Genomic DNA, 27,846 nt, shown 5'->3' with positions numbered 1-27,846 from the left:
TTATGTTATTGATATTAAAATATCAGTATTGGTCCTAATTTTCTGAATTGGTACTTACTTAGGTTTAGAAATCCTCTGTAGAATGTTGGGAAAAGAGGAATGTATATTAGAGTGAGAACAATTTCTAGTTCATCTGAATTGGTTGGTTTTCACATTCAAATAGATCAATCGATTTACAGTTCCGGCGATCTTCGACGCTATCCGCCACCAACTTTGCTCTATTCAGCTCCACTAGAGCTTCAAATTGATCCTAAAACCCCTCAATTTTCCAAACAGCCGCCGTGTACCCTCCGTGTCATGGCTTCCGGCAAAACACCTGTACTCTCCGATGACCGGCGGCGAAGTTGAAGCTCTAAGTAATCAAACTAGAATTTCTGCATTAATGTAACCGACCTTTGATTTTCAGGTATAAACGAATCTAAATTATCTTCCCCTCACAAATTTCTCAGTTTAAATGCTAACCTTTTTGGGTTTAATGGATTAATTATATGTCGAGTTTAACAGTTATGCGCTAAAATTTGATTGACGAAGTTGTTTTTTCTGGATCTGTGATTTTATTTTCTGAAAACTACAAGATATGTTGAAATTGATTTGTTTGATGGATAAGTTGTTCCTTCTTCTGAATCATGGCGTAGAGTGTTTAGTTAATTTTTTTATAGCTTCTTGAATACTTCGTATTTAGCAATATTCAGCTTGTCGAGATTTAGTTGTCACAAGATCAAATTACACTATCAACCCGATTATTAATTCCGGAAGGCGGGAGTAGTTAGAACACTTAGAAGGTAAAATGAAATAACGAAAGGCGGGATATTGGCTTACTGTCTTACTTTGCTAAAGAAACAAGTGTTCTAGTCTTACAGAAAGAGGTAAGGGTGATGAATGGTGATAGTATTTGGGATGCTAGTATGTGAACAAAATGAATAATGCTTTTGATGAGGTTTCCGAAGAGGCAGTAGATATATTTATTCATCTGTGAAGTTCTAACTTCAGATGGTAGATATTTTATTTTTGAGTTTTGTTTCATGGGATCGGTTAATTTGATTAAACTGAATGTTGACAAATCTAGAAGGAAATTTGTGGAGTTTCTTGAAGGCAACAGTCCATTTACAGAAATCAGGAATTTATAGATAAAGTGTGCGAAGGATGTTGAGCTACTCGCTATTTGCAGAGTGGTAGAATTGTTGGCCAGTGTTTATATTCAGACTTTTTATTATGCACACATTGAAAGGTTTTCAGTTACCTTAGTTCATCCGAAGAAGCGGGGCTTGTTCTTTGTTTGTTTTATGAACATTTTTGCGAAGGAGTAAACTGTAAAAGAATAGGGGGTCCCTTTTCTTAAGTATGCTAAGATTTTGTTGCTTATCTTCTACGAGTATCAATTGTTGGTCTAATTTGATTAAGAATAATTACGATCTCTAGCCTCTGATTGGAGAATTTTAGTTATCCTGTTCGCTTAAAGAGGATAATTTAAGGGTCTCTGACAATTTTTTAGATAGTACGAAGTACATACTCTACTTAGCAAATTCATTTATTCTATATACAATATGTTGTTTGACATCCATGCTCTGACATTTGGAATCCCTGCTTACATACAAAAGAATTTTCGAATTTCTAACTCTTTTTAGTATCAGTGGATACTTTGATTACTAGTGCAAACTATTTTAGGTACTCTATCTTCTTTCTATTTTGAATTGCAGAATTCATTTTTTTTTTACTGAGTAAAGATAGATTAGTAAGGACAATGTTCATAAGGAAATCAAGGAAGAAAGAACATGCATGTGTTGCAGCATAGTAGATATGGGGTTCACTTGGGAATGGGAAAGTGGAGCTCATAACTAAATTAGTTAAATAAGGTAAAGCTCTTTGTTTTTGTTTTACTAGGTGGTGGGCAAAGCAGCCTAGCACGTTAGGCATTGTTAGGAGTTTGCTTTGTTTGAAATTGGACCTCTGAAAAGTAAAAACTTGACTATGCTGTGAAATTCTTTGTGAAGGAGAATGAATGTAGGGAGTTTGGGGGTGTATAGACTATATATGCTTTTTGTCTCTAGATTTTGTTTGTTGTGATATTGATTCCAAACGGTTTTTTTTCTTCTTCCGTGGGATATTTGAGGATGACATTAACTGGTCTTGAAAGTTATGAGGTTTAGTTATGGACCAATTTGGGAACTTAAATTCGATTGCAAAACAATCAAGTGATGACAGACTGTTGACCAGATGGTTAGGAACTAAAGGATTCTAGGAATAGGAAGGAATATATGCGAGGTTAGCTGAGGAACGTTTAGAAAGCAAGGGCTATTCATTGTCTTGTAGTAATGGTGATCTATGGTTAAGTTCTTTGTGCTTTTCTATCATATACTTATACTCGCTTATCAGATTGTTGGAGGTGACATGGCACCAAAAGACACTCAAAATTAGATTCCCTAAAATAAAATCCAGAGAACTCATCATTTCCATCCCCTAGATTCTACTTTGATAGCTATACATGCCAAATGAGTACATTCGTACTAGAAGGTGAGTAATGAAGTCTAGCAACTTCTTCTCACTGGTTGTTTCAGACAATCAGCAATTCAGCATATAGATGTAGGAGTTCTTTTGAGAAGGGTTTAGTGTTGTGGAAGTTTGGTTTATGTTCTTTTATAGATTTATTTTCGAACTTATCTGAATGGAGAATGAAATAGTGATTTCTCAAATGGAAAGCATATCGAATTTCACTAGAATTTGAATCAAGGATCACGATTGAAGGATTGAATTCCGGACTTACAAAAGTAGCATGCATTGCTCCATAGTACTGATGAACTTAAGAACAGAGTGTAGCGTGCAACTAGTGCCTCTGCTGTATATGCTGGCCTTTCCTTTAGACTCTTTATCTTTTTATTTCGCGTCATTCCCATATTCTCCGTGAGCATGGCTACTTTACGTGTTATCTTCTGTCCCTCACATATTTGCATCCTGTCTCTGTTGCTGCGTGGAAGAATTTTTAGTCTTATTGTTTTCTCTTCCTCCTTAAAAATCGGGAGATGCTAATATACTATGTTTTTATCTGTTAATTGGAATCCTACCAGAGAGATGGAACATCTATGTGTCAGTAAGTTTGATCGGACATTTTGTTACATGTTAGTAGAGGTGAACGAATGGAGCTTGCTCATCAGTTACATTTGCTTGGTTTGGTCAAACCTTCACTCTAATGATACTGATTTGAATTCGCGCTCAACTTAAGGAGCTGAGTTGTGTTGTAGAATGGGACATCGTAATTTTATCTGATTAGAGAGATGCACCTGTCATTAATCTTGAAAATGATGATTGAGATAATAAATTCACCAGATGTTAGGAAGGAATACTAAATCCAATGTAACACTGTAACACATAAATTGGTGTTCAACATGTTTAATTATATTTCTAAAAGATGCAAACAAAGTCTATGAGTCCTTGACTCCTTTCTGATATTACCTGCAAATTTCATTTCACCTCAAATACCTATGTTGGATCTTAAATGCTATGACATGGGTATGAACTCTTGACACTTCATTGTGGGTGAAAAACATGGAAACTTTATGCTTGTGTAAAGTAGCACAATCCATTAGTTTGGCTTGGCTTTATCCTTTTTGGATAGGGTATTATGGTCAACTGATAATGATTAGAGAGAGAGAGGGGGAAAGAGAGAGAGAGAGAGGGGATCAAAGATGGTAGCATGTAGGTTTAAGGTGGATATGCTTGTCCGACATTGCTGGATGTAGGATAGAAAATTCTGAAAGGGTCTGTTGCAATAAGGACAGAAAGGCAGATGGCAGGGAGTTTGGTGATTTTAAATTGCTAACTAATTCTCGTACTTTGAGTTGTCCTATTCAATCTACGAAGTGGTAAGAACTCAAATGCAATGGGCAGGTGTGCAGCCTTACTAATTTTATAATTCCCTTTTGTAATACTTTTCTTGTTTAAGTGGTCAAGGCTTCCATTTTCTGATTTGTAGACCATGAGTCAAATCTTGGCCTTCCTAAACTTTGTTTGCAAGTTACCTCCGATAGTCCGATATAATCTTGTTCCCACCAGCATTATAGTGAGCTCATATATGTACCACCTCTGGTCCATCCGTAATCATTGAAGTCTGACTTCTCATCACAGTTATCACGACTTTCATGAGTGACTTGTATCATATTATATTTAAGAAAATATTACAAATGTGGCTAACTAATTAATATTCTCTTTTGGGTGCATAGTGTGTCAGGTGCCTTAATTAAATCAACAAAAAACAAGAAGGAAGACGCTGCTTAAGTTTCCGGAACTAGATAATAGACACAATGTGGGAAGCAGATGTTGGTCAACAACCACCAGAATCAACTTCTGGTTCTCGACGCACCAGATCACATTTACAAGAAGCAGCAGTGTGGACTATACAGGATATGCTCATCCTTGTGAATGAAATCGCTGTTGTTGAAGGGGACTGGCAAAATTCCCTGTCTACTCATCAGAAATGGACCATAATAGCAGAAACTTGTAATGCGCTTGGAGTAGCAAGGAATGCGAATCAGTGCCGCAGAAAGTGGCAGTCCTTGCTTGCCGACTACAATCTTGTCAAAGAATGTAAATTAAATTCTGGGAGTGAGTCTTACTGGTCTCTTGGATCTGAAAGGAGAAAGGAAGCTGGGCTTCCGTCGGAGTTTGACAAAGACCTGTATAAAGCAATGGAAGATTTCATGAAAGCACCAGATAGGGCAGATACAGACCCAGAATGTGATCCCGAAGCTGGAGAGGTTGATGTGCTTAATGTTGAGGAATCCGGTATGTGCATTTCTATACAAGTCATGATTTGAGCTTAAATGATGAGATTTTTTCTGTGATGTGGCGGTTCTGCCATTTCTTTTTTTTAAGTCGTTTTTCTTTTTGATTTAAATTTGTGTATTAGTACCTTTTTTTTTGATACGGAGGCTGCCATTTTGTTCTCCACCTACGATCCCCCAGCAGCTGGCTAATCCAGGTCGAAAAATGACCTGAACTATCCTATCTATTGGGTTTTGAACACGATTCTATGACTAGAAATTAAAATTGACCTGAAACTGAAAATAACCCTACTAGAACTACTTCAAAACTAGATGAATTTTGTGAAGATATGTTGCAGATCTGGAGGTGTTACATGATTTTTATTTATTTATAGTTTGGAACTGAAATTAAGTGATACAAAACTTGCTCGGTTGACTTAGTGTTCTGTGGTTCTGCCTTCGCTCCCTCGTGAGGAGTGATACACGTATCTCTGTTCATCCACTCTGAGAGGCTTTTAGGTAGTTTGTAAGGGGGAGTGGGCTTTTTTTGGTATGCCCAAGAAAAAGTAGGGGGTTTTCTGGGGAGAAGAATGGGTGAGACTGACAGTGGACTGAAAACCACTCTCTATGAAATATTGTGCGACTTGAGTATACTTCTTGCCGCCCTACCTGGCTCTTTCTTGTGTTTTCTTCAGCACCTTGCATAGTTCATACCAAATTGCGCGGGTGACATGTAGCCTTTTACTGAAAATTACTGAGGTAGTTAGTTACGAGTTACGGAGTATTCGGAGATTATAAGCAGTAAAAGTTTGTGTTGACCCAAGCAAGGGTACTAGCAGTTAGAGCGCATTTCCCTTACCCCTGATTACATGAATTTGAGTATTTGTTTGAATCCACAAGATTCTCATTGATTTTGAACTCTGCCATTAGTTTTCCATGGCCATACCAATTACCAAATAAGTCAACTGCCTTCCAATCAAAATTGTTCTCCCGTGTAAGAGTTATGCCACCTGTTAGGTCTCTCAGGCTCCTTTATATGTTGATTCAACCTGTGCGCTTTCTCAGCTTACTCTTGTTTTGTTTTAGGCCCAGAACCCAAAAGGCGAAGGCGTCGATCAATTCCTCAAAACCGTTTATCTGAAGAAAGGAAACAGCCTAAGTTAGAGGTGGAGCATGTGAATCCAGAGCCTCAAAACCGTTTATCTGAAGTAAGGAAACAGCCTAAGTTAGAGGCGGAGCATGTGAATCCAGAGCCTCTAGTTGTTGAAGACATGGGGCAAATCCTGGCTGCAAAACTTATGGAGAACACAGAACTGATTCATGCCATACTTGCAGGAAATGTTACTGAAAATGTTGATGATGATGATGATTTGGCCGATGTAAGAAACGAGGAGTCACTGAAGATTGAGAAAGTCAGACGTAAAGCTGACAAGCTCGTTGCATGCTTCGAAGATCTTGCCAAAAATCTGGAACACCTCTGTGGTGTAGTGGATAAAGGTTAGCAAGGCATCTCTGATCGACTAATCTTTTAGGTTTAGAGACCATGTGAATTTTATTCTTCATGATGGTAAAACAATTTTGTTGGTGATTTTCTGTTTTTTGGCATCCAATGTTACATGAATTTTCGTATGGTCAATGGAATGGAAGGCTTCCCAATTCATATAGCCATATAGGTGATGATTGTTATTTTGCATGTATTGGAGATATGTTAAGGAGGAAAGATGACAACATAAGGAAGGGCTTTGAGAACATTGGGAAAAGGGGGGCATTTTGAGGAGAAGGGTTTTTTGTTCATAGAAAATTCTAACAACGATGGAAAGAAAGGCAAATATAATTTGGCGTTGAAATTCATCATACATTCAGCTACATGGGAATGTGATGCATAAACAACGATGTGGCTACTTCTGCTTTATTTGGTGGAGTACAATATTACTCCGTAGTAAAGAAAAGGAAGAGAAGAGAAGGGAACGAAACGGAAAGGAATTACAAGTGTATTTTATTTTATAATGTTTGGTTCAATGAGAAATGAAGAAAAGAAATGAATTTTGATTGACAGATTTCTCAGGAAGCCCATAGGCCATGGGTGCCTTGGTGTGCGCGTCCCGTGTCACCGATACACATGGATGTCAAATTGGGTCATTGAATTGGTTTCAGGTCGGTTATCGAAATCGCATAATGGCTGGTCCGAGTGAAGTCGGGTCTTATTGTGTCGGGTTCGAGTTTGTTTCGGTTCTGGTAATTTTTGTTTTGGTCAATCTCGTATTCGATTTGAACTAGTTCGTCTTTCAAACGGTTTTTTTCTGTGTCGAGTTTGGTTTGGATGTATGTCGGATTCAGTGTTTTGCGCAGGTAAGGGTCATGTTCGGATCAGATAAGTCTCTGGTACAAGCCAAGTTTGCCAAGTTTGGATCGGCGAGTCTCAGGTTTGTGTTAAGTTATGATAGGATGTACCTCGAGTTTGGGTCGATTACGGATTGAGTTTGTGGTTTGAGTTTAGATCGAATTAAACTTTTATCTTTGTGTTCTATATAAGTAGGCAACACCGACGACACGTAAAGAGGGTACCTAGTTTGTCGCCCCTGTAGAGTCCCCTGTACGTGGTTAAGAGAACACTAAGGGGTTTTTTTTTTTTTTTTTTTTTTTTTTTTTTTTTTTTTTTGTAGTAGTAGTAGTGTATGGATAGGTTTTTTTTGTACTAGTGTATGGGACGAGCGACTGTTGAGTTAACGATCAAACGAATATCTTTATTATTTTTAAGACTTCATGTGTATTGAAGATTTTTTAGACTCCTATTACTTTGCCTCCAAATTACTTTGTAATAAAAGAAACATAGAATAATATATCGAAATGAACTTACATAATTACATTATGAATAGTTTAAATCGGTTAACTTGAGTCAATTTAGTAACGAGTACATTGTTTCGTGTTCAGGTTAAATCGGGTGTGTTTTATCTCGGGTGGCTTTAGGTTATCAAGTCAATTTTAGTCGGATTATTATTTCGGATTTCAGATATAATCGGTTCTGATGGACAAAAAATCGGTTGAATTCGGATTCGGTTTGACACGGGTCGGGTTAAATCAGATATCGGATTTTATTGGTTCGGGTCGATTACGGTTGTTATTGGGAAAAACCAGTTTTCAGATTGCTATCGGATCGATACGGGTTCGGTTCGGTTAAAAGGTATCGGAAGCAAATCGTGTTGCAGATCTTCTCGAGTTGCTAGCGGTTCGGTACGGTCTTAGATTAATGGGTCAAATCGGATAACGAGTCAACTTCAGATCCATCAGATCAATTTTTCGGATATATTTGATTCGTATGTCAGTTGGTTTGTAGCTTTCACATTTTGAACTATGGCCATTCTTTTCGGTGCCACAAAACGTGAAAACCACAAAACGTATCACTGCAGAAAAATTCCCATTTTCCAACATTCGTTACCCTTTTTAGTTCATAGGAAAACTTGACCATTATTGTTTGAACTTCGAAGTGATATAACTATCTAAGTAGGAGAAGAGAACTTAAGTTGCTTTTCTTCTTAAACCGCTTCCATTTGTTTTTTTTTTATTTTTTTTTTATTAACAAAAGCACAAACAAATAAGAAAGAAAAAGCAAAAGAAACTAAAACCACGTACCCCTTAAAACCGATGATGAAGGAGATAGCGTTTACGAGCGGAACCAGCCAAATCATGCGCTGGTTGAATCATAGAGCGATGAACCTTCAAGAGAGAGAACCAAGCTAAACCAGAAAGGTGATGACGAAGCATCCTGAGTCCTGACCAACCACATGACCGGAACCGGAGGTAAGCAAGATGACGAAAGAAGACGAACCAAAATCGCAGAATCTGAGTACAACAGAATCCTAGAAAAACCCCGGCGAGTGGCCATTTGAACAGCAAACAAACAGGCAGTCAACTCAGCCTGAATAGCTAACCCAAGAACACAAGCCTGAGCTCCACCACCCATAGTAGCAAGAGACACAGGATCCCGAAGAATCCACCCAATCCCAGCTTGATTGGACGAATGAAGGCAAGCACCATCAAAGATAAGGCAGACATCAATAACAGAAGGAGGAGGCAAAACAGTCAAGGAACCTTCACAAGTAGCAACAGGAGAGGAGTTGACATGCGTCGACAACAAGGATTGAGGCAGACAAGAACGTACCCTGAAGAAGACGAACAGCCGAACAACGGCTAAGACAACCCTGGGAAATAAACGAAATGGCACCAGGATGTAACACCCCGACAATTCCCTTTTTCTAAAACAACCCTTTTATAAATATAACTATAGAGAATTATCAAGGCATTATCGCCCGTGTGGAAACGTACGACTTATTCAGAATTTTGCAGCGGAAAACATAAAACTAACTTTTAGGTTCATAAATAATTGATTACATATTAAGTCCAAAACCAATTAACGGAAACAAAGAAATACGAATAGTACGACGACTTTCAAATATAAGTTAACAAATTAAATCACTTAATTAAACAAATAGAACTATAAGCTCTCTAATCCCGATCCCAATGATGCATCATCTTCAAACCTGTAGATGGGCAACGCTTATTGATCCTTAGAGACTGCTCACCAAAGATGGGTCATCACAGGATCAATAGGCATAGCCATGATCAACACACACAAACAAGGCACGTAATCAGCAAAGCTGAGTACTACATACTAAAGCAATAATAATCCTAACATGATACTATTAAACATAATTAAGGGCAGACAAAGCATGATAACCTGACGACCATACTTAACTAGACTAAGCTAGACTGGACTAGACTTTTATAACAATAATATTAATTTAATTGAAATAGGCAATGGACCGAGTTTTCTAGCTAGGCGAGGTACGGGCGCGACTCCGTAACCTCAGTGACCTGCGATATCGAGGAACGTTTGACTGAAAATAGGACGCGGTGATCAATCCGGTCCGAATGAAAGGCCATGGGCTACCACCATGAACCCCAACTCCTGTTTGTCCGTCACTTTAGACGTGCACAGTCTAAAGCTATTGCTACTCAGTTTCACTTTACATGATTTACAAATTGACACCCTGTTATGACTCAACAATCACATAAGGCATGCAACTCACATTTATTTATAACTGTTTTATCTTGGAATTGAGTAAGTGATCACAAAGGCCTCAAACAAGACTCATTCCAATTAACTCCAATCTTTTCTTTAATACTGATCAACCCCTGAATATGGGTATAAGGTTTCAACTTACTAAATGAGGTCCTCCGCCCTCATAAAGTAGTGAAAAGCTAAAAAGGGAACAACAATTAACTGATCTGAATTATATACTAAATAATCTAGTGTTCCCAATAAAACATGTTTGCATCAATCTTCCATACTAACATGTTATAATCCTCAAAATGCAATAAAGGTTTAATATGTTCATCCAACAGTATCAAACATGCAATTTCAACCTGACTAAGTTCATCCACAACATTAACATAACCAAGTTCATCAATAATTCAACATGGTTTCAACAATTAGCACACATTCCAAGCACACAGGTATGTACGTACCTTGTGTAAACAAACTAATAGGCCACTTTAACACTTTCAGAAGTCGCCTAAAGAGAATTCTCCGCCTAAAACAACCAACAAATATTCCCAATCAACTTCCAATCACTCACAACAATAACAAAGCATTCTAAATACATCCTAAACATATTTAGAACATTCCGTAACATTGAAACGTGCACATTTGATTTCCTAGCATCATAATTATTGAATTAGTGATTGAAATTCGTTGAAAACTCTTCGCAAACATTATACTTTAAATTTCCAGCAATATAAATTCGTTTAAACTTCGTCAAGACCAAAGTAACATGCTTAGAACATCCCAACAATAATTTTAATAATCCACAATCATCCTACCATAATTTAAAACCATTAAAACCTTAAACATTCATACTTTAATAATTAAAATCATTATTTCAATCAAATTGCATAATCTGAAAATTAAATTATTAATTACGCAAAACTTAAAATCTAAAATTCATCATTAATTTGTAAAAACTATAATTTAATTCAAGTAAAACATGAATTATATTAATAAAACGTAATTAAAACATTAATTAGTTTTAAGGGTTTAAGAATTAACCAAGAGAGAGAGAATGAGTTTGCCGACGGGAAAGGGGCGGCGGCAGCAGGCAGGGAGGTGCGGCAACAGGATCTGGAAGGGCCACAAAGGCTAGACACCGCAGCTGTGGCGCCGGTGGGTGGTGGCTGTGCTTGTTGCGTGCGAAAGGAGAAAGGAGAGAGGGAGCTGATGGTCGGTGCAGCAGCGTGACAACAGGTGTGCGACTGCTGTGAGGACGACGGCGGTAGGGGTTGCAGCGACACCGATGGAGTGGTGGCTGCGCAATAACAGAACGTGAGTGAGGAGGAGGAAAGCCAAGTAACCATGAGAAGGAGAACGAAGCAGCAAGAAAAGAACGAAATAGAAAAGAAGAGGAAGGAGAGGGGGTTACCAGCGAGGATGACGGTGGTCCGGTGGCTGGGTCGACGGTGGTCCGGTGGCTGGGTCGGCGGCCAGCAAGGTTACACGTGAAGGAGGGAAGGAGAGAGGAGGGTTTTGCTTTTTTTTTGATTTTCACGTGAAATTGAAAAGGGAAGGGTTTTGGCTTTGCTAATTGATTTCACGTGAAATAGAAGAGGAAGAGAGGAGATTCCTTGGGTTTTATTATTTTGGGCTTCACCCATTTGGGCTAGAGTTTGGGATTTAGTTTTAGGATTTCAATCCAAAATCTTTTAGGATTGTTTTCTAAATTCAATCGTTTTTCGAAATCCGAGTTCTTTTCAACATCAAATTTTAAAATTAGTTTTGATTTCATAAATCGTTGAAACATTTAGAATGTATAAAAATAAATATTCGTAAGTTACATATTCATTTCTAAATTTCGTAAATTCTATTTAAATATAATTAACTATACGTTAAAATATATTAATAAAATGTATAATATTACGGGGGATTACAATCTACCCCTCTTAAAAGAAGTTTCGTCCCGAAACTTGACACGAAAATTGAAACATTTTTCCAAACTTTTCAACTTGTTCTTACTGGAGAAGTACTTGTGCACTCATGTGCACTCTTTTGCCAACTTAAAGTTGCTTGTGTTACTTATGAACATCTTTTTCTTATGCGGAGAATCTATTTACTTTGCACCAACATGTATAAGTTGCTAAAAATGAGCATAAAGTGCATACACTTGCCATAAAAATAGGTAAAAAGCGCGAATTTCTATCTCATTCTACCCCTCTTAAAGAAAACGAGTTACGCCCTCGTAACTCATCTCCGGGAACAACTCTGGATAATTCTCTTCAACAAATTCTGGCCCCAATACTATATTTTCACCAAAATCATTCCAGCAAGTGGGACTTATACGCTTCTTTCCATACATTTCCTCAAAAAGGTGTCATCTTAATGCTCGCATAGTAACTATTGTTGTAAGAAATTCAGTCACTCTAGTTGGTCTTCCCAATTACCCTTAAAGTCAATAACACAGGATCTCAACATATATTTTGTAGTAATCTCAGTCTTGTCTATCGGTTGCAGGGTGGAAAGAAATACTCATTTCAATCTCGTTCCCAAGATTCACTAGACCTTTTTGCCAAAATTTTAGACTTTTATGGTCGGTAAGGATCTCAAATGTTGCCCCATAAAGATAATGTCTCCAAATCATTCAAGGCGAACGCACTAGCGGCTAGCTTTAGGTCATGGGTAGGGTAATTGGTTTCATAAAGTTTCAATTGACGCGACAACAGGTGCGGAGGTCAAACGCTCTTTTAAAATCTAGAAAGCTTTCTCACATTTCTCACTCCACTCGAATTTCGATTCCTCTTTCAACAAGTTGGTCAATGGTTTTTTTCTCTTCGAAAAGTCTTTCACAACCTCCTATAATGGTCATCTAGGCTTAGAAAACTTCAAGTATCAGACACGTTCTTTGGAGTAGGTCACTCACTCACAGCTTGAATCTTAGCATGATCTATATAAACTCCTTCTGTTCAACTTTTCGTTGTTACCGAACCTCATTACACTTTTCATGGGTGTATAACTTTTGGGCTTAACTCTTAGCTCTTGCACCAATTCATGTATTTCTTTTCATCTTTTCCAGACAACAATGATTCTAACGATCCTGGACCACTCAAATCTTCTCTTAAATTTAATCCCTTACGTAACATAGTTCTCAATTAATTTAGTCCTTCACTTTTCCGTCGGTGTCACTATACATATATGACTTCAAGATTTGTATACTTCATTTAATAAAACTAGATTCTTTCTAGGCGTCTCCAAGTAATCCTCAAGTGTTTGTCATGCTCTTTCTCATTCTATGCATAAATAGGGATATCATCAATAACATCATAACGAACTAAATTCGGAATTCGTAGAAAATCTCATTCATCAAATCCATAATTAATGCAGGTGCATTGGTTAACCCAAAAGACGTTACTCTAAACCCATAATGACAATGACGAATCCTAATGAGGTCTTAGGCCCTTATCAGCTATTCTCAATTGGTGGTACTTTAAACGCAAATCAGTCTTCGAGAACACGCTCGTCCAATTCAATTGATCCAATATGTCATCTATCCTAAGCAAAGGATGCTTGGTCTTGATGGTTGCATTGCTTAGCTCCCTAAAATCGATACCCAATCTCACACTCTCATCTTTCTTCTTAATAAACAACACCAGGGCTCTTCGTGGTGATGCATTAGGCCTAATATACCCCTCATCGAACAATTCTTGAAACTATGTCTTCAATTCACTCATTCCAGGAGGTGTCATTCTATCAAGTGCTCTGGGTATAGGTGTCGGTCCGGGATTCAACTCTATTGTGAACTCAAGGGCTCTAGCTGGTGACGTACTCGCAATTTCACTCGGAACACATCAAAGAATTCATTCACCATGGGAACATCCTCGATCTTCACTCTAACTTCTTTACTCACATCTAGCACCCTTACAGAAGAAAAATAGTTCACGCTCCTTATCATCAATTTCCTCACTTGCATTGCAGGAATAACCCCAAGGTTCTTGGTCTTCCCAAAACGTTTATATGAGGTCAACTTTCCAATAGGGTTCCTTATACTTACTTTCTGAATTTCACAGTCCCTCTTAGCCTTGTACAAACTTAGCCAATCCATCCCTAGAACTACGTCTAGGTCCCTAAAGTTAAACTTTTGTCAAATCCGAAGGGAGAACGCAATCCTCTGTCTTCAAAGGCAAGTTCTTAAATAATCTTATACACCTTATGGTTACACTAGTAGACATAATAACAGGTAAATCAATCATTCAAAATCTACTAACTTCAGACTCTTAATAACATATGACAAAACGAAAGAATAAGTTGCTCCCGAATCAAATAATGTTTTAACTAGCACGGAGTTAATAGAAAAGTACCATGAACTACGTCTGCAGAATGTTCAGCTTCATTTCTAGCCATCATGAACGGTTTTCCTGGAGCCTTATTCTGGTTGTTGTTATCATTTGCAGGTTTATTATAGTTCTCTTGATTGTTTTGTGCCCCTCCAGGCTTTGAATTTTGACCTCCAGACTGGTTAAATCTCACTTGGTTCCCACCTCCATTACTATTTTGTTCCTTTCTGTGCTTAGTGAAGCACTCATACTCCCTATGCCCCCTTTTCTGACAATAGTTGCAGGTCACTAATTCTCCTTTGCAATTCTTACCAGGGTGATTATTGTTGCACCTCTTGCAGTGATACATTCTCACGGATTGCCTCCTATTGTTGTGCCCCTGACTATTTCCTCCTCGATAATTTCCATTTCCATTTCCATTCCTATTCTCATTCATATTCCTCTTGAAATTCCCTTGGTTTTCCCGGACATTAAACACTTTTCTTTTCTTCCCAACAACGTTTTTCTCGTCCCTTAAGGACTGCAAACCATAAATATTAGCGGTTCCCTCATACACATTATCTAAAGATGTAAAGGTTTCTCCACCTAATCCCAACTGGATCTCATCGGTCGACCCTTGCTCAAACCTCTGAGCCTTTATCTCTTCTGTGGCTACAACCTCAGGTGCAAACTCCGACAGCGCTATAAATTTGCTATAATATTCAGCCATGGTCATACTCCCCATCCCAAGGTTTATGAATTCCTGCGCTTTTCGTTTTGTTATGAAAGGAGGATAAAACTTTTCCCTCAACGCAACAACAAATGAGTCCCAATTAAATCCTTCAACAACACTTAGCCTAGTTCCATTCTCTTTCCACCATAGATCGGCCTCATCTTTTAGGTAAAGGACAGCTTGACCTATTTTCATATTTTCAGGACAGTTTACTACCCAAAATAGTTTTTCAAACTCCCTAATCCAGTTTTCTATGAAGGTCGGGTCTGCTTGCCCCTCGAAATATGGTGGCTTAAATTTCGCAAGCCTTTCAAACATGTCCCCTGCAGAATCGGGGAGCTCAGTTCTTTCCTGGGCTAGTTTTTCCGCCAAGAGGCGAAAAACAACAGCTAGGTCATTATTGTTGGTCATCCCAGAACGCGGCCTGAAATTAATATACTCTAATTCAGGTTCGAAACTTTACTTATATTATCCTCTAGCAAGGTAATATCACACCAACATCCAAAATTCACGTAAAATAAACAAACATTTACGAATGTGCAACAATTATTTACGAAGGTAATCCCCTCGATCATTTATGAATGATATTCACATACAGGGCATTCAACTGAGAAATAAGAAACACAGTCCAATCATCACGAATAACAAGGAAGCATAAAAGAAGAAAACATTCTCTTTGCGTGCCCAAAATAAACTCTTGATCCTTTGGATAATCAATGATCTAACTCTATTCCTCAAAAGAATGTTAATAACAATCCTAAATATCCACAACACACATGTCCTCAAAATAAAATTAAAAGTTCTATGACATAAACATAAACTATTGTTGGCGAATTATGGAATTCTCACATTGGAAACGAATGCCTTAACTTTTATTGCTAATTCTATAAAGGTTTAATACATCCTTGAAAAGAATAAAGAATAACTCAAACTCTTATTGCTTTAACTTTAAACTGTTGTAGCTTTGCTACTTATTCTCCAAAACATTTAAGAACAAACTAACTATTACAACTTCAAATGTTTAAGGCATCTTGTCTATCTGTTCTTTCTTTGGAAATTTGTGAAGTGAAATCTAGATCCTCAGTATTCGTCGATCTTCTCAAAGGATCCTATGTTGGTGTACTTGGAAAGAAGCGTTGTATTCATGAAACAAACAACTTAAGATCTTACTAACGATTTCCCAACCAAAGCATAATCAGAATTCAATAAAACAATAAGTTTGGTGTAATCAAACAATTTTTATGCACATTTACATGCAACACTTAAACATTTAACATATGCACATAGCAATTAACTTCTTATGCTAGCAATTAACTACTAATGCACATATAATTCTATCCTATATGCCCTTTCCTATATTACCCATCTCTCATAATAAATCATAATAGGTCAAACATTGAAGAATTTACAGAATAAAACAAGAACGATTAGTAAGAAAAAGTTTATTAAACGAATTAATAATAAACGAATAAATAAAATAAAGAAATTTTATTATTATTTTTATTTTCAAACGAATAATTAATAAGAATTTTTTTTATTTTTTTATTAAACGAATAAATAGTAAACGAATAAATATACTTAAGGGATAAGATTTTTTTTTTTTTTTTTTTTTTTTTTCCCGAATATATTTAATTTAATTTCGAAAATAACGAAAAACGTACTTAATTCACATAAACGAAAAGTTTCGAATAAATAAGTTAATTCTGAACTTAAATAAGAAATATTATATACTTTCAAACAAGATAAAAGGAAATCGGCCCCCGAAAAAAAAGTACCAATTTTTGAACACTATAATACGTAGAAGCTCGATTTTTAAGAAGTTTATTTTAAATAACTAGATAGTTAGGCGCCTAAAATTTTATTAAAGTAAAACCTTAGCTTCTAGATACCACTTTGTAACACCCCGACAATTCCCTTTTTCTAAAACAACCCTTTTATAAATATAACTATAGAGAATTATCAAGGCATTATCGCCCGTGTGGAAACGTACGACTTATTCAGAATTTTGCAGCGGAAAACATAAAACTAACTTTTAGGTTCATAAATAATTGATTACATATTAAGTCCAAAACCAATTAACGGAAATAAAGAAATACGAATAGTACGACGACTTTCAAATATAAGTTAACAAATTAAATCACTTAATTAAACAAATAGAACTATAAGCTCTCTAATCCCGATCCCAATGATGCATCATCTTCAAACCTGTAGATGGGCAACGCTTATTGATCCTTAGAGACTGCTCACCAAAGATGGGTCATCACAGGATCAATAGGCATAGCCATGATCAACACACACAAACAAGGCACGTAATCAGCAAAGCTGAGTACTACATACTAAAGCAATAATAATCCTAACATGATACTATTAAACATAATTAAGGGCAGACAAAGCATGATAACCTGACGACCATACTTAACTAGACTAAGCTAGACTGGACTAGACTTTTATAACAATAATATTAATTTAATTGAAATAGGCAATGGACCGAGTTTTCTAGCTAGGCGAGGTACGGGCGCGACTCCGTAACCTCAGTGACCTGCGATATCGAGGAACGTTTGACTGAAAATAGGACGCGGTGATCAATCCGGTCCGAATGAAAGGCCATGGGCTACCACCATGAACCCCAACTCCTGTTTGTCCGTCACTTTAGACGTGCACAGTCTAAAGCTATTGCTACTCAGTTTCACTTTACATGATTTACAAATTGACACCCTGTTATGACTCAACAATCACATAAGGCATGCAACTCACATTTATTTATAACTGTTTTTATCTTGGAATTGAGTAAGTGATCACAAAGGCCTCAAACAAGACTCATTCCAATTAACTCCAATCTTTTCTTTAATACTGATCAACCCCTGAATATGGGTATAAGGTTTCAACTTACTAAATGAGGTCCTCCGCCCTCATAAAGTAGTGAAAAGCTAAAAAGGGAACAACAATTAACTGATCTGAATTATATACTAAATAATCTAGTGTTCCCAATAAAACATGTTTGCATCAATCTTCCATACTAACATGTTATAATCCTCAAAATGCAATAAAGGTTTAATATGTTCATCCAACAGTATCAAACATGCAATTTCAACCTGACTAAGTTCATCCACAACATTAACATAACCAAGTTCATCAATAATTCAACATGGTTTCAACAATTAGCACACATTCCAAGCACACAGGTATGTACGTACCTTGTGTAAACAAACTAATAGGCCACTTTAACACTTTCAGAAGTCGCCTAAAGAGAATTCTCCGCCTAAAACAACCAACAAATATTCCCAATCAACTTCCAATCACTCACAACAATAACAAAGCATTCTAAATACATCCTAAACATATTTAGAACATTCCGTAACATTGAAACGTGCACATTTGATTTCCTAGCATCATAATTATTGAATTAGTGATTGAAATTCGTTGAAAACTCTTCGCAAACATTATACTTTAAATTTCCAGCAATATAAATTCGTTTAAACTTCGTCAAGACCAAAGTAACATGCTTAGAACATCCCAACAATAATTTTAATAATCCACAATCATCCTACCATAATTTAAAACCATTAAAACCTTAAACATTCATACTTTAATAATTAAAATCATTATTTCAATCAAATTGCATAATCTGAAAATTAAATTATTAATTACGCAAAACTTAAAATCTAAAATTCATCATTAATTTGTAAAAATTATAATTTAATTCAAGTAAAACATGAATTATATTAATAAAACGTAATTAAAACATTAATTAGTTTTAAGGGTTTAAGAATTAACCAAGAGAGAGAGAATGAGTTTGCCGACGGGAAAGGGGCGGCGGCAGCAGGCAGGGAGGTGCGGCAACAGGATCTGGAAGGGCCACAAAGGCTAGACACCGCAGCTGTGGCGCCGGTGGGTGGTGGCTGTGCTTGTTGCGTGCGAAAGGAGAAAGGAGAGAGGGAGCTGATGGTCGGTGCAGCAGCGTGACAACAGGTGTGCGACTGCTGTGAGGACGACGGCAGTAGGGGTTGCAGCGACACCGATGGAGTGGTGGCTGCGCAATAACAGAACGTGAGTGAGGAGGAGGAAAGCCAAGTAACCATGAGAAGGAGAACGAAGCAGCAAGAAAAGAACGAAATAGAAAAGAAGAGGAAGGAGAGGGGGTTACCAGCGAGGATGACGGTGGTCCGGTGGCTGGGTCGACGGTGGTCCGGTGGTTGGGTCGGCGGCCAGCAAGGTTACACGTGAAGGAGGGAAGGAGAGAGGAGGGTTTTGCTTTTTTTTTTGATTTTCACGTGAAATTGAAAAGGGAAGGGTTTTGGCTTTGCTAATTGATTTCACGTGAAATAGAAGAGGAAGAGAGGAGATTCCTTGGGTTTTATTATTTTGGGCTTCACCCATTTGGGCTAGAGTTTGGGATTTAGTTTTAGGATTTCAATCCAAAATCTTTTAGGATTGTTTTCTAAATTCAATCGTTTTTCGAAATCCGAGTTCTTTTCAACATCAAATTTTAAAATTAGTTTTGATTTCATAAATCGTTGAAACATTTAGAATGTATAAAAATAAATATTCGTAAGTTACATATTCATTTCTAAATTTCGTAAATTCTATTTAAATATAATTAACTATACGTTAAAATATATTAATAAAATGTATAATATTACGGGGGATTACACAGGATCCCAAGAAGAATTACGGAACCGCACATCATTCCGAACAATCCAAATAGACCACAAAAGTGAGACGAAGTGGTCTAACAGACGAGTGGAAGCGGAGGAAGAGGACAAATTCCTGACAAAGCAAGCACACCAACTAACAAAGGACCCTGTAGCCATCGAAGGAAAAAACGATGCAAAGCAAGAACTCCCCCAGACAGAAGAGATCAAAGAACAATCCCTAAATAAATGAGAAGGAGTTTCCAAATCCAAATGACACAGAGAACAAGCAGGGTCTACCCCCATACCCCGCAACTTGAGATTAGAGCCCAACGGAAGACCATTCTGCAACAATTTCCAGAGGAAGATCTTAAACTTTGGAAGAATGGAAAGGCCCCAAAAGTGTTTCCACCAAGCATCCGAAGGAACTGACAACGAAGAGGCAACATTGTGACCTTTCAGAAGAAGCATAACATAGGCAGACTTAACCGAGAAAACGCCATCCAGCGAAAACCTCCAGTAGGCCAAGTCATCTTCCTTCGACGTTGGACGCTCTAGAGCCAAGATTCCATTAGCAGTTTCGTCCGCAAATAAATGGCGGACCACCCCAGTATCCCACGCGTAAGAACGCGGATTCAAAAGAGAGGAAACATGAGTTGGGAAATCCAACCCAACCAATAACGGATTGAAAGATATCCGCTTATCCGAAACCCATACATCATCGAGAATGCGAATACAAGAACCAGCACCAGGCTTCCGGGCGATCCCATCATTAAGGGCTTGAAAACCCTGAGAGATACTCCTAAAACCCCAAGAAGGACGATTGACCCTAGGCGTAGCATTTTTAATAGACAACAAGGGATACATGGCCTTGAACAAACGAGCAAGCAAAAGTTGGGGATGATGAACAATCCGCCATGCTGCTTTGGTTAAGAGGGCCTGATTAAAAGTCCCTATTCGACGAATACCCAATCCTCCCAAACCCCTAGGGAGATGAAGAATAGAAGCCGGAACCAAAGACATACCACGAGACAACCTAGAGGAACGCCACCAAAACCGAAGATAGAGATTATCAATCCTATCACAAATGGTTTGAGGAATCTTAAACACAGCAAGAACATGAGTAATGGAGGCTACCAAAACAAAGTTTATGACCACCAATTTAGCAGCAGACGAGAGGCGGCATGAAGAGAAATTAGCCAAACGACGAGCAATAACATCAACAAGGCCATAAAAGAAAGCACACTTTGAGCGACCTAAATCAACAGGCACCCCTAGATACGTCCCCAACGAAGGCCGCTGGCCAAGACGCAACGAAGACGCAAGATAATCACGATAATCCTGAGGAGTGTTGGGGCTGAACTTAACAAACGACTTTTGGTAGTTAATGATCTGGCCTGAGATACCGCTGAACTGAGAAAGCAGACGTAAAACTTGATCGCAAGCATCCGGCGATATTTGAAGAAACAAAAGAGAACCATCCGCGAAAAATAAATGAGAAATGGTCGGAGCACCACGGGAAATAGAAATACCCTTAATAAGATGACGTTCCTCAGCCTGTCGGAGCATTGCCGATAGAATTTCCATGCAGATGACAAAGAGATATGGGGATAAAGGATCCCCTTGGCGAAGACCACACCGTGGCTGGAAGGATGGGGTTGGCTCCCCATTTACCAAAACTTGATAAGACACCGTAGAAACACATTGACGAATAATATTCACCCAGTAGGGAGGGAACCCAAAAGCCTGGAGAGCAGCAAAAAGGAAATCCCATATGACTCTATCATAAGCTTTATTCATATCAAGCTTTATAGCAGCAAAAAACCTTTTCCGAGCTTTGGCACCATTGATGAAGCACATAAGCTCATGAGCTATAAGGCATTCATCCGACATGAGACGCCCTGGCACAAAAGCACTTTGAGTATCACTAATCAAGAACGGCAGAATCCGACGCAAGCGGTGAGTAATGCACTTAGCAATGCATTTATAAATGAAATTGCAGAGACCAATAGGAAGGAATTGGGAAACCAATTCAGGATGCTCAACCTTTGGCAGAAGGATAAGGAAAGTCCGATTCCAATCCTTAAGCATAAAACCATGGGCAAAGAAGTGAAGCACAGCGGAGACAACATCATTACCAACAATATTCCAATGATGTTTAAAAAAGGCTGCAGAAAACCCATCAGGACCTGCAGATTTAGAATCACAAATATTGAACATAGCCATACGAATATCAGAGCTCGAAAAAGGAACCATCAAAGAGTCCATGTCAGCTGAAGAAAGGGTCGGAAGATTCAAGGCATCCCAATCAAAAGAAGCATGGTCAGGCATCAACGAATGAGCATGAAACATATCCATATAGTAAGCAGAAATTAGAGAACGAAGGCCATGAGGCGAGACCACATGGAGGCCCTCGGAGTTCTGCAAACTAGAAATCTTGTTCCTACGCTTCCTAGCCTGAATCGATGCAAAAAGTAACTTGGAATGACAATCGCCGAAGGCATCCCATTTAACTTTAGAGCGCTGACGCCAATACATAAAAGTTGCCTGGGCACGAGCAACACACTCATCCCTTGAGGTAATAAAAAGAGACGCCGAAGGCCCTGGAGAAATAGCAGAGGCAAAAGAAGCAACCTTAGAAGAGAGGTCTCTCCGATTAATACCCCAAAGGCGACGATTATGAACACACCAGGATAACAGAAGACGACGAATCACAGAAAGCTTAGAAGACAGGACAAACATCGGAGATCCAAGAAAATGATTCCCCCAATGAGAGTTAATGAAATCAACCACAGGCTTTGCTTGTAAACACCAATTCTCAATGCGGTAAGGCCGCTTGCAGCGGCTCCCAGAGTCTGAGCAAAGAATAATGGCTGCATGATCAGATAAAATAATTGGTTGGTGTTTTAGGACAATGTCAGGGTAATGATTTAACCAAATATCGGAAGCATAAGCTTTGTCAAGACGCTCAAAAATAACTGAATTATCATGATGGCCATTTGTCCAAGTATACTGAGAAACTGAAAACGGAATGTCAAGCAACCCAAGCCCCAGACGCCAGTTAATGAATTCATGCCTCCCTTGGATATGAGTTGACCCACCCAGTTTATCATCTAGAAACTCTACTTGATTAAAATCCCCAATAAGAAGGGTATTCGGATATCTGGTAAAAATACCAGATATTTCAGTCCAAATAGCAAAGCGGTCAGAGACATGAGGCGCACCTTACACAATCAGGATGTAGCTTATTTCATTACTTACATTCAGATATTTACAAAACAAAAGGTGACTAGAAACAGACAACGGATCTAACTGAACATCAGACGACCATAAAAGAGTAAGACCACCACTGAGGCCCACAACATCCACCCTACAAAAACCTGGGAAAAGGAGGGATGACAACTTATGACGCACACTATCTATAGGTAGCATAGTTTCCATAACAAGCACTATATCTACATCAAAAGAGCAGACTAAAGAAACCAGATAAGGAATTTTAGGGGAGTCCGCCAAACCCAAACCCCTACAATTCCAGGAGCATATTTTCACTTATCAACTGGTGACCCATTATGGGAGGCCACAATAACTGAAATGGCTTTTTGTATTTTGAAGTTAATGAAATGAAAATCTCAAAATGGAGGTGAACTTTGCGTTTATGAGATAATATAATCAAAACAACTTAATAGTTAGCCCAAAATATTGATAAGAGGTTAACTCAATGCATGACAATGTACAACAAAAAATTGTTCACTCAATGACTAGAAAAGCTTTTGGTAACAAGGTGATTAATTAACTGGGAATTTCTTGGATAAATTATTTTGGCTATGAAAATGTGACCCCACACGAAACAAGTTTTACCATGTAAACTACAGTTGCATTAGTCGCAAATCGTGTCTTCAAAAAACCATGTGTTTAATTTTGTGCGAGGATAAAAATCTTTCTTTTATTTATACCATAAGGTTGATATTAGCCCGTTGCATATCTCCTTTTAAAGCTTGTTTGGTTGACATGAGAATTTAATTCCCATAGGAAGTTGTAATTCAAGGAAAATTAGTTCCCTTGTTAAATTCATGGGAATTTCTCTAAGTTGTTTGGTTGACAACATGGGAATTAGAAATTCCAATGAACTTTGATTGACCAAGGGGAGGCTAGGTGATTTACTTCCCATGTTTTGTAGGAATTCAAACTTACCATTAATTTCAACTTCCTTCATTTTTACTTTTTTATGTCAACCAAAGAACTATCCAATCTATAAATTCTCATGAATTTTCATTTCCCCCATTTTTAGATGTCAGATTGTCAACCAAACAACCCCTTAGTTAAACCCACATTAGCGGAATTAGAACCCACCTACAAGAGATGGTTTTTTTTTGTGTGTGAAAGGTACAAAAGATGGGTAGTTGTTTCAACACTCGCATCAAACATTAGCGGAATTAGAATAATATATTAGTGGGTGCAAATAGTCAAAATTTTATTGCAAAAATTGTACTGTGTAATATTAAAAAAAGGACAAATGGTTTTTTAGCACCTAAAATAATCCAAAAATTATTTTTTACCACCTAAAAATAAATGTCGTATTTTACCACCTAAAAAAAATTAAAAATTGTGTTTTACCACCTAATAACGGAAAATTTAAAGGAACTGTTATATTGGGCCCACAATCAATCAATAATCTATCTATTACTATATACTAAAAGAGACACCAGGACTGACACGTGTCATCTCCTGGTGAATCCTTAGTATTTTTCTTTTTTAAATTACTTTTTAACTATTTAAAATAAATTATTATTTTTCCAAAATTTTCAAATAAATGATAATAATAGAAAAAGTAAAAAAAAAGAAGTGTGAAATGGAATAAACAGAAAAGTAAATTTACCGCCATTTTTAACAAAATTTTCAAATAAATGATAATAATAGAAAAAGTAAAAAAAAAACGTGTGAAATGGAATAAACAGAAAAGTAAATTTTTTGCCATTTTTAACAAAATTTTAAATTAAATGATAATAATAGAAAAAGTTAAAAAACAATATATGTATGAACTGGAATAAACAGAAAAGTAAAATTTTGGCCATTTTTAACAAAATTTTCAAATAAATGATAATACTAGAAAAAGTTTAAAAAAAAACGTGTGAACTGGGTTGACCAGAAAAGTAGGATAAATCCTTTGTTAAAAAATAAAGTAGAATAAATTCACAAGATTACATCAATCTTTACAAAATCCCGTGGAAAAGAAAACATCAGATTTGAGACTAAATTTCCGGATAGAATAATGAGTTACAAAATTAAGTTTCCTAAATAAATGGAGTATCTAAAATTTAGGGGAAAAAACGGTTTAACAGCTGATTAAATTCCCTTAAAAATAGAAAAGAAAAGAATAAAAATAACCTACGGTTTACATAATGTACAACTGATTATAAAAATAATCTAAAAATAATGTATCACTGCAGTAGGTAACAAAAGAATAAAAAATTTCAAATAAAAGAAAATAATGGCTAAGTTTTGTACAAGTTTCTATTCAAATCCACAAATTATTCTACAAAACAGATATTCCACCTTCCTAAGTCCCTGCAAAATAGGAAAGCATAGAACAAGATTACAAAAATATCTCAGAAATTACGTATAAAACATTAAAAAATAAAATACGTAGGAGTTAAAAAAAATTATAAAATACGAAATTTAAGGGGATGAAAAAATTATAAAATACTCCCTGCTTATCCAGTAATCCTAAAAATCCAGAATAATTACAACAAATTAGGGTAACCTAGAATTCAACCGGCCATAAGCAACATTATATATACTCCCTTCTCAACCAATAATAATATCAAGCATCTATCTATTAAAATATACGTGAACTCTGAGAAAAAAAAATGGCCAAAATTTTTACTCCAATACACACTATTAATCCTTCTATAGAAAATATAACGATACAAGCAAGGGTTATCCGACTATGGACAGTTCCTTCCTTCAATAATACGAGTGAAACACATACTATTGAAATGGTTTTACTAAATGCAGAGGTAATTCCATCATTCATATTGTGCTATATTCGATATTAATATTCGAGTTTTAGTATGTTGCTAACTACTTATTTTATTTTAATTGTATACTAGGGAGGCAAGATTCAAGCTTCTATAAAAACAAGTCTTTTATCTCAAAATTTAAGGATGTTTTCACCGAAGGAGAAGCATACAATATTTCAAATTTTGGTGTTGGAAAGAATGCTAGAGACTACAAACCCACGATGCATCCATACAAAATTAACTTTAGAATGTTTACTCAAGCCGTAGAAGTGGTTGGATCGACCATTCATATACATGATTTTGATTTTAAGTCTTATGAAGCACTAAAAGATCTAGACAGCAGTGTGTTAATTGGTATAAAAATCTACTTAGTTTTTGGGTATTATATTCACTTTTTTATATTATTTACTGTTATTATCGGTTTTTTGTAAAAACAAATTGTATTGGATATCTTTCTGGAATATTATCAACTGATCCATTTATTAGAGATGGTAACCCTCAAAAAATGCTCAATATTCAACTAGAGGATTTGCAGTAAGTGTATTTTTAATCTTCTTTAAGCAAAATGCAATTATTATTTTTGTACTAACATTGTTGTGTTGTCAATATCAGGAAAAATTTCTTGAGTTGCACTTTGTGGAATCAATATGCTGATCAATTGACATTATACTTATCTAATCATCCAAATTGTCAAGTTTTTATTGCCATCCAGTATGCAAAAATTAAGACTTTTCATGGTATATATATTATTTGAGTTGAATTAAATCCTTATGTCATTTTATGCCGGGGTTTTGCATTCTTATACGTTTTCTTTCTTACGCATTTAAAGGTGTTGTTGGAAGATCGAGTTTCCTATTTGTGACTAGACTCCATATAAATACTGATATTGCAGAGATAAATGGTAGTTGATCCAAATGAAATAAGACAATTAATAAGACTTTCGATCAATATATTTTCAAAGATCCAGAATATTTTCATGACCTTTTTTCGATCAAACTATTTTCGAAAACATTCGTTCAAAATATTCTCAAAATCCAGAATTCAACCAAAATTGTATTATACTAACCTGGAAGACATTGGTAGGAGGAAGAACGCAGGACATGGTGAAGCACTTCCGATTTCTACCCAATACACTACATCAACTTCAAAATATGGAAAGTGTGAAAGATTGATTTGGAGTTTTGTATTGGATTACCAAAACAGTTTTCTATCATCTTGATCTAAATTTTGGAAGGTGTGAAAGAAATATAGCAAACCAAAAATTTCAGGCCTAATTTACTTTGTTTTTTGGTTTGGCTTGAATCGATCTGGTTTTGGTTTGGCATGAATCAATTTTAGGCAGTGGAACAGAGGAGAAAGATGCTTCTCAATTTTTAATTTTTTTTGTTTGTTTAACACCTATTCAAATTAAAATATTAAAGAATATTGTCTTAATAGATTATGAGATTATAATATTGTCTTAATATTATAAGTGCAACGTGTTTTTACAAAAAAAATTATGTCTTTTTCTTTTCCCAAATTGTATATCCATATTTAGTATAAAGAATTAAAATTGTTTCTTATTCATGTATATATTCATATTATTAGTAGATAGATTGTTCACTTTTGCACCGTAAGAACATCTCAAATTAATAATTATACAAAGTATTTGAAAAACGGAATATTAATGGTACGGAAAATTAGATGGATACGAATTAATTTTTAACAAAAATATGTATAACATATCAATAATTTTGGATTATCGTGCATGGCACGGGTCCTATACTAGTATATACTAAAAGACACACCAGAAATGACACGTGTCTGATAGGTTGTCGTACACCCGTCAAAAATAAAATCCTAACGAAACCTCCTAACAATGTAGTAGGGTAAGCAGGGTCGAATTGAAGGAAATAATGCCCTTGGTCCAAGTATGCATTCTATGATAAGTCTAATAAATGCGGTTCAGTATTAATTAACAAGTTAATAATTCAGTGAGATCAAGTGAGCTGAATGCCTAGCTAGAGGCCGCTTCAGTTCAAGTGGAATTAATGATATTAATCCACAGCTTACTCTTGACTGAACCCGTAGGGTCACACAAATAGTACGTAAACGGATCAAGTATTTAATGGCATTAAATACTCCATCTATGAATATTCGAAATCGACGGATCTTGGTTTCAGTGGGAGCTGAGATCGTCACAGGCAAGAAATGAATACTCCGGAAACGATGATATTACCGGAAACGGAAATATGGATCGTATCGGAAATATAAATATTATCCAAGTCGTAGATGTTGCCGGAAACGAAAACATTGTACGTATCGGAAAATATTATCGGAAATGGAAATATTGCCAGAATCGGAAATATTGC

General features: G+C 36.7%; 1 protein-coding gene and 3 long non-coding RNA genes across 11 annotated transcripts; 1 reads left to right on the top strand and 3 right to left on the bottom strand.

The window, feature by feature from the left end:
- The first annotated feature begins 8 nt into the window (after nt 1–8).
- LOC110783916 (trihelix transcription factor ASR3) lies at nt 9–25,941 on the top strand. 8 transcript variants are annotated; one of them, XR_008932088.1, is made up of 6 exons: nt 14–406; nt 4,215–4,776; nt 5,841–6,251; nt 6,811–6,989; nt 7,104–7,177; nt 7,291–7,356. XR_008932088.1 is itself a non-coding variant. In XM_021988301.2 (5 exons), the coding sequence occupies exons 2-4, from the start codon at nt 4,296–4,298 to the stop codon at nt 7,127–7,129; spliced, it is 918 nt and encodes a 305-aa protein (XP_021843993.2). In that variant the 5' UTR covers nt 14–406; nt 4,215–4,295; the 3' UTR covers nt 7,130–7,177; nt 7,291–7,568. The 8 variants fall into 8 exon arrangements, 5 of the variants coding, with proteins under 5 accessions (XP_056697706.1, XP_021843993.2, XP_056697719.1 ...); XR_008932087.1 differs by having other exon boundaries at nt 7,104–7,571; XR_002532211.2 differs by having other exon boundaries at nt 6,811–7,177; nt 7,291–7,381.
- Nucleotides 9,192–11,043, bottom strand: LOC130471550 (uncharacterized). The gene is made up of 3 exons (XR_008932093.1): nt 10,861–11,043; nt 10,281–10,345; nt 9,192–9,326 (listed from the first exon to the last, which is right to left on the bottom strand). It is a non-coding gene; the product is annotated as an uncharacterized lncRNA (long non-coding RNA).
- LOC130471547 (uncharacterized) lies at nt 16,858–18,800 on the bottom strand. The gene is made up of 3 exons (XR_008932089.1): nt 18,619–18,800; nt 18,039–18,103; nt 16,858–17,083 (listed from the first exon to the last, which is right to left on the bottom strand). It is a non-coding gene; the product is annotated as an uncharacterized lncRNA (long non-coding RNA).
- Nucleotides 24,701–26,874, bottom strand: LOC130471554 (uncharacterized). Its single transcript, XR_008932094.1, has 2 exons — nt 26,562–26,874; nt 24,701–25,040 (listed from the first exon to the last, which is right to left on the bottom strand). It is a non-coding gene; the product is annotated as an uncharacterized lncRNA (long non-coding RNA).
- Nucleotides 26,875–27,846: the final 972 nt, after the last annotated feature.

This window comes from Spinacia oleracea, chromosome 1 (genome assembly GCF_020520425.1).
Source record: "Spinacia oleracea cultivar Varoflay chromosome 1, BTI_SOV_V1, whole genome shotgun sequence".
Classification (NCBI taxonomy): domain Eukaryota; kingdom Viridiplantae; phylum Streptophyta; class Magnoliopsida; order Caryophyllales; family Amaranthaceae; genus Spinacia; species Spinacia oleracea.
The sequence above is the reverse complement of the archived record's forward strand: the minus strand, read 5'-3'. Positions and strand labels throughout refer to the sequence as shown.

What these genes read in the sequence shown, in the direction of transcription:
- LOC110783916 (XM_056841728.1), top strand. Translation starts at nt 4,296, where the DNA reads ATGTGGGAAGCAGATGTTGGTCAACAACCACCAGAATCAACTTCTGGT. An exon ending in GCTTAATGTTGAGGAATCCG is followed by an intron (nt 4,777 to 5,840) that starts GTATGTGCATTT and finishes GTTTTGTTTTAG; the next exon opens with GCCCAGAACCCAAAAGGCGA. An exon ending in CTGTGGTGTAGTGGATAAAG is followed by an intron (nt 6,252 to 25,585) that starts GTTAGCAAGGCA and finishes ATTGTATACTAG; the next exon opens with GGAGGCAAGATTCAAGCTTC.